The sequence below is a fragment of the Engystomops pustulosus genome, chromosome 6 (genome assembly GCF_040894005.1).
Source record: "Engystomops pustulosus chromosome 6, aEngPut4.maternal, whole genome shotgun sequence".
In the NCBI taxonomy this organism is placed as follows: Eukaryota; Metazoa; Chordata; class Amphibia; order Anura; family Leptodactylidae; genus Engystomops; species Engystomops pustulosus.
This window is the reverse complement of record NC_092416.1, coordinates 19,968,415-19,975,655: the sequence shown is the minus strand read 5'-3', so window position 1 is coordinate 19,975,655 and position 7,241 is coordinate 19,968,415. Positions and strand designations below refer to the sequence as shown.

At 43.4% G+C, this 7,241-nt stretch overlaps 1 protein-coding gene across 1 annotated transcript; it reads left to right on the top strand.

The window, feature by feature from the left end:
• Positions 1-392: 392 nt before the first annotated feature.
• On the top strand, positions 393-3,796 carry LOC140134624 (mucin-5B-like). Its single transcript, XM_072155069.1, has 4 exons — positions 393-458; positions 1,248-1,311; positions 2,268-2,306; positions 2,930-3,796. Exons 2-4 carry the CDS (start codon positions 1,275-1,277, stop codon positions 3,298-3,300), a joined length of 447 nt encoding a protein of 148 aa, XP_072011170.1. The 5' UTR covers positions 393-458; positions 1,248-1,274; the 3' UTR covers positions 3,301-3,796.
• Positions 3,797-7,241: the final 3,445 nt, after the last annotated feature.

The window sequence follows — 7,241 nt, the reverse complement described above, 5'->3', positions numbered from 1 at the left end:
TAAATGTTACATTTTAATAGTCCGATTAAGGGAAACTTTTGTGGTTGCCTGATACTTTGTGACAATATATGAAGAGTCGCTCCCTATTGGAACTAAGGTGGGACTTCCTCTTCTAGTGGGGTGTAATACTTATTTCACCTGCTTTATGACCTCTACAGCGCCAACTACAGGAGACATGTGATATGACAGGTGCAAAAATAAAATAGATCACCAGGACATTACGTTCCCACATGTTTGCAGACTATTTCTAGACTAAGCTGATCTTAGTAATAAGTGTTATTTATTTATTCATAACTTACACAATCACTGACTGTATATTTTATGCTGACGCACATGTAAAATTAAATACCACTTGCAGGTTACAGGTTACACCCAGGACACACCTGAACCCTCAGTATATATATGAGGCACTAGTAGTATCTGCATCACAAGGAACCTGTACCCAGAGCATTACCCAGGTAAGTACCAGAGCTACTACTCTATATACACTAAGGTCATTTATATCATTGCCCCTGTACAAGGTGTATGTGACGGAGAGGACCCCATCTGTAACGTCTCTGTGGGGTCTTTTTTGTGGAGTATTCCTCCTCCCTTGTAGGAGAAAGAACTTTACCCTATTTGGATTATTTTTAACAATACTTTAAAGTTTAACACTCATTTGAGATCGTTTCTATATTGTATGTGTGTGTCCGTGGGGGGGGGGGGGGGTCATTTTTCTGATATACCTCATTTACCAATTCTGCTTAGTTTATTAAAATAAACTTAATCTCCTCCCTCCCATAGAGTTGCATATTCCACCTTGTACAGTGGGTGTCTGTGCAGGCTGCATGAACTTACATCTAATCTCCCTCTGTTTGGTTAAACAGCTCTGAGAAGGGAGGATTAACAGCTTGATCTTTGAAATTACTGCTCGTAGCATAGTGCAGCCAGGGACAGAGCAGGAAGGGTTAACAATCCCAGCTGTGTAACAAAGAGGAGGGTGAAAGAGAGACCTGTCTCCAATCATGGAGACATATTTGCCATAGCAACAGAGAAGACACATTGTTACTAAGTGCCACATTGCAGCCTGTTACTTTGCAAACTGATCAGAATATCTTCATGAAGTATATTAGAGAAATGTAATATACTTCAATATTAAATATCATCTGAAATGACTGATATTCTTTAAATATGTCAGCCTGGGGGTGAGAAAAGCAAAGTTTCATCTGATTTAAAGTTTATTTTTACCATAAATGAATTAATTGCAGATAAACGTCTGAACCTCAAAGCTAAAGATGGCCCAAACCCTGGTGGTGCTGCTGTCATCCCTGAGTGAGTAGTATATGTCATCAATCAGTACATTATTGTCTCCTTCTATGCTGTATATACAGTTTAAAGGGAATAAAGATCATTTTAACCCCTTACTTTACAATGTTATTGATGTACAGTTTTATTGATGTTTTAGCTCCAATCACTCCCTAGACTGCTCAGTGCAATATTCCAGGGTGTGGGCGGGGCCTCTCTTATCAGACACATTATGATCCATCTAGTTCTGTGGGGTGACAATGTGGTTATATTTTCAGGGTACAGGGTTATATACACTTTCACATGACTTCTGACATTGTACTAACACATGGGGGGTCATTTACTAAGGGCCCGATTTGCAGTTTCCCGACGTGTTACCCGAATATTTCCGATTTGTGCCCATTTTCCCTGTATTGCCCCGGGATTTTGGCGCACGCGATCGGATTGTGGCGCATCGGCGCTGGCAAGCACGTGACGGAAATTGGGGGGCGTGGCCAAACAATAGCTCGACAGATTCGGAAAAACCGCCGCATTTAAAAAAAAAAAAGGGTTGCAGGACTCGCGCTTACCTTCATTAGGTATAGGCCGGTGTACTTCAGTGCATTCCGGCGGGCCTCGGGGAACTTCAGCGCAGCAGCACCACCTGGTGGACGTCGGAGGAACTGCCTTAGTGAATCCCGGCTGGACCCGAATCCAGCGCAGAGAACGCGCCGCTGGATCGCGAATGGACCGGGTAAGTAAATCTGCCCCATTGACACATAGAAGGAGGGACGGCAGAGATGAGAGATGATGAGATCCATGAGATGCCAATTACACACACAGCCCTAATACATCTGCGTTCTCACAGATAGGTGCCTCCCCCTTCCCCCTTCTATTATATTCTATATTATATCCTATGTCCTCAGGTTACTATCTACACCCTCTCATGTTTTCTGTATTTTTCACTTCATACCAGGATTTTGCATTTGTCTTTTATCTTGCAGGTCTGTTCCTCCTGATGGTAACAGCACAAGACCCAAAGAGTAAGGATTTATGTCCATAAAGATGTGGTCATTGTATTCAGATTTCACTCCATATTGTAATGTGCAATGTATCACTTCAATGTTCCCTTATCCTAAATCCCCAGACCCATCCCCCAACCCAAGTGTCCGCTGCTTACACCCTAACATGGGCTTATAATAGATGTCACTTCTACTCTACATGCAGATGGTGGAGGATGATTGTCCGTATACTCCATCTGTCCAGGGGAATAATCATATGGATGGCTCCTAATATAGAAGAGGACTAGGAAATCCCAATACTTCCCGATGCTTCTCATACAGACACTACAGACCACATCCAGTGCAGTTTTCATCCAGAGAAAGACACCCCCAACATAGGGGCCCAACATTTTATATTAAACAATAAGAATCATTACCTTTGGTCCATGATTAGGAAAACATGGCTTATACTTCCAGGGACATCCGTAGACCTGTCCATGGGCTGTGACTGGTATTACCGCTCAGCTTCATAGACTAAGAGGGGATGACCTGAAATACCACATACAACCTGGAGACACTGGTGGCGCTGTCCTGGGTAATGATATCCTGCTGATTCTAGACCACACGTAAGATTCTTTTTAATTCTCCTTATTTGTTTCTTGTAGTCTCCTGTGAAAAGGCGGAAGGTAAAGAATACAGTAAGTGTAAGGGTCACTGTCAGCCCACCTGCGATAACTTCACTCCTCCGTGCGATAAAAGATGTATAGAAGGATGTGTGTGTCAGAAAGGCTTCGTAGCTGATAATACTGGAAAATGTGTGAAGCAGGAAAGCTGCTGCACCGGAGGGAACACCACATATTCCGATTGTGGCAGTGACTGTGGCAAGTTCTGCAAGGGACCCAAAGATCCGATAGTAGATTGCTTCTTTCCTCCAGACCAAAAGTGTTTTCCTGGCTGCTACTGTCTCCCTGGGTATACACATGAGAAATTAGGCTCAAAGAGGTGCGTCCTACCTGCGGACTGCCCAAAGTACTAAACACCATAATACTCCTACAATACTCCATCACACATACCCAGGGACCTGGTCCAATGTTCTGGAGATGCGTCCTACCTGCGGACTGCCGAAAGTACTAAACAGCATAATACTCCATCTTACATACCCAGGGACCTGGTCCAATGTTCTGGAGATACGTCCTACCTGCGGACTTCCCAAAGTACTAAACAGCATAATACTCCTACAATACTCCATCACACATACCCAGGGACCTGGTCCAATGTTCTGGAGATGCGTCCTACCTGCGGACTGCCGAAAGTACTAAACAGCATAATACTCCTACAATACTCCATCACACAGTCCACATACCCAGGGACCTGGTCCAATGTTCTGGAGATACGTCCTACCGGAGGACTGCCCAAAGTACTAAACACCATAATACTCCTACAATACTCAATCACACTGTCCACATACCCAGGGACCTGGTCCAATGTTCTGGAGATGTGTCTAATGGAAATAAAATCATTGTCCAACACTGTTTTTATGTTTTTCATTGACTGCGAATACATCCAAAGATCTGTGATCAATCTCTGACCAATCAGATCACATCCAATCTAAATGGAGTTGTAGATAGACAACCTACTAATCTATAGGTAATATCTGAAATAATGTATTTCCTAATTGTTTACTTTTTACTTTTCCATGAAATATGGTAGTTATAGTTCCTGTAAATGTCCCGCTTTATTCAGGAATCGGTAGAGAGGGTCTTCATCCCCCTCCAATGCCCTAGAGTTCTCATTTATGGCGACATCAACATTAAAGGGGTTGTCAGAGACTGTACATTGGTGGCCAGGAGGGGGCTGCGTAAAAAAAAAAAACATTTACTTACCTCCCAGTGCCCTCCGGGCATCCCATGATACCATCGCTCTGGTCAGTGTCCCATGTAAACAAACAGCGGTACAGAAGCCGCTCAGCATTCAGCTTCCGGTCGGCTGAGGTGGCCGCCCATGCCCAAATGTTTCTATTGTCAGTGTTGTATATGCGGGGTGAGTGACCCAGATAAGAGGGCGCCGGGACGTAAGTTAATGGTTATATTATTAAGCAGCCCCCTCCCGGCCACCCTTGTTTTTTTATACAGTCTCGGAAAACCACTTTATCGTCAATTAATAGTGATCTCGTGCAGTTGCATACAAGTCAATGTGGTGGAGCCATGTATGCACACAAGTGCTGCATTCACCTTATGATTGGGGGTCCCAGCAGTTAGACCACCTGTGATTACAGTTATTCCCTTTATCTTGTGGACATGGAACAACTTTCCATAGTAAAAAGAAGAAATAACACAATTGTTTTACGTTGCTCAACAAAAGACAAACTTAGCCAAAATGTCTTCATCTATGATGTATCAGCCATGGCCGGCTCTACGAGTGGTGGCCATCTATGGCTGCTCTATGCCCATCACAAATGTTTGATGTTGTCACATACAGCCAGTGCATCTTCAAAGAAGAAGGTAAAAAAGACACAAAGAGGAACAAGATAAATATCTTTTTTTTTTTTAACAATGGCTACTGGGGCATCAGTGTGATACAATGGCATCGTTTTGACTACTGGAGTCTATTGCAGACATTGGAGCAGATTTATCAAGCTGTCTAAAAGTCAGAATATTCTTAGTCGCCCATGGCAACCAATCACAGCTCCCCTTTAAAATAATCATGAGCCCTGGTACAATGAAAGCTGAGTTGTGATTGAACACCGTTTCCAGCAATGTTCTTTTATTATATCTTAGAACTGCCGATTTTTGTCAAAATAATAGTTTTAGAATATGCAAATCAGCTCAAGGTGCTCTGCAGCGCACCTCTAGGCTCCTCCGCTAAGTAAATTATGCACGCCTAGGTGTCTCCTGGCATCACCTACGGATCCCTATCAGAGCTGCTGACGGCACCAGCTCTCTCGAAATCTTGTGCATGCGAGACAACACCTTTACTTGCGCCGTCGACAGATGAGAACTGCGGCAGGATTTTCTTCCTCCTCGTTTTCCTTACACAGTTCTCATCTGTTGAGTGGTGTTTTCACGCATGTTCGAGATTTTAAATGAGAGATGGTGACGTCAGAGCGAATCTATTAGTTTGTGGCGGTGTCTCAAGGTGATCTGAGCTGATTTGCATATTGTTAAAACTACCATTTTTCTGAAAACCGTCAGTTTCGAAGATATTATAAAAGAAGCTTGTTGGGAAAGGGCACCGGACGGGGAGGATAGTGATGCACATCTACCTTCAGGTAATCTGATGGAAGTTGCCCTTTAAATGAAATCTACCATTGGATTTCATGCATTGTAAACCAAACATACCTTGAGAATGCAGCTACATTGATGCAGAAACATATCTTGTTTAATCCCTGATCCAAGTGGTTTTGCTCAAAAAACAATTATAAAATTCAGGTCTGGTTGAAGACTGCCTGCCATGCGTAAGCACATTCATGAACTGTCAAGACAGGACTAATCAACCTGAGCTGGATGACTCATACACAGCAGCTGGGGATAGTGCAGTGATTGATTACTTCTGCCTGTCAGGCACAACACAGTAATGGCTTAATAGTGTCTGATAAAAAAAGGGTGCTCACAATATGTGAGGGGCCCTTCTCTCCTTAAAGGGGTTGGTCACTTTTCAATAAATATCTTCCATTAGACATGCCTCTGCATGTATATGTACCTGTGTATTTGCCTCCTTTAAGAGCCTTAGCCTTTACCTGTTCTCACCCTGCTGCCCTCTGCATATGCACAGCTTCCTCTCTATCACTGCTCTAGCCTTTCCTCATGGCATCACCCACTGTGTCTCTGTTTTCACTGTTTGTCCTCATTGACAAAGCCAGGACGAGGGGACGGGCAGGGAGCTGGTTGCATCTCCACTGCTACAGCTCCTCCTATTCAGCAGAGTTTAGACATGTGAAACAAAGTATCACTGGGAGTCTGCACACAGCACTAAACTAAGTCACAGCCTTGCAGAATCCCTTGATGAACATTCAGGGATTATTATTAAGGCAGGAAAGCCACATATGCAAATTATGTAAAAGACTGACCACCCACTTTAATAGGTCATGTAGAATAAAGTTGACTATGAATGACCACCCCATTCAGAAACTACCAGACATTTCTGCAGATATTAATGGTGATGCTTGGAAGGTGAAGTGTGAAGGAACCTCTTAAGCTTTCATAGTAGCAGGAGAACATCATCCTTCACAACACTTGCCAGGAACTTATCTATCTATTAGTTAATATCTTTCTCCTGTTGTTTTCTTTGGCTTTTCTTTCCGGAAAATGTGTGGAACCTGCAAGGAGAAGTCATGTGAAGCTTCTGGCTTAGCGCCTTAAGGCATGACGAGATGTCACCACAATCCATCGTGTGAGGAACTCTGGCTATTATTTTAACAGCCTAGGACATTATGTTCTTCCTCTCATACTGTACATAGGAGTGACACCAGGAAGACAAGACTTTCCAGTCCATCAGGTGAAGAGGTTCCTCTGTGCTCCTGTTATTCAGCCATAGTTATAGGGAAAACTATCTATAACCAGCAGCATGGTCGGCTAACTGCTATAACAAAATTCAGTCATTCAAGGACACATAAACTTGGTTGATTCAACTCCTTGGATTCCATGTCAAACTTTACAAATACCCAAATATATCTCTGTATCTTCCCCAGGGTTATTAGTAGGGGAGACCAGTGACCAGTAAAGAGGTGAGGGATGTGGCGTGAGGTCACAGGTTAAAAAATGAACAGTAGACCACCATTACCTTCACGGCAAGGGAAGCTTTACCTCAGAAATCAAATTTTAGGAGCCGTGGGGACCCACCTGATCCGACGAGCCCCCCCATGGCCACATCTGTTGATGCAACTTTCAGTGAACAGGTGTGAAAACAGGTTTGCCTTTATGTTTCGGCATTTTTAAACCTTTGAACAAGTTTTCGATATACGTTAATACTTTACCCCTG

Excerpts from the sequence above, each read along its gene's own strand:
- LOC140134624 (XM_072155069.1), top strand. The coding sequence starts at position 1,275 with ATGGCCCAAACCCTGGTGGTGCTGCTGTCATCCCTGA. Across the intron at positions 1,312-2,267 it reads GGTGCTGCTGTCATCCCTGA|GTCTGTTCCTCCTGATGGTA; the intron begins GTGAGTAGTATA and ends TTTATCTTGCAG. Across the intron at positions 2,307-2,929 it reads AACAGCACAAGACCCAAAGA|TCTCCTGTGAAAAGGCGGAA; the intron begins GTAAGGATTTAT and ends TGTTTCTTGTAG.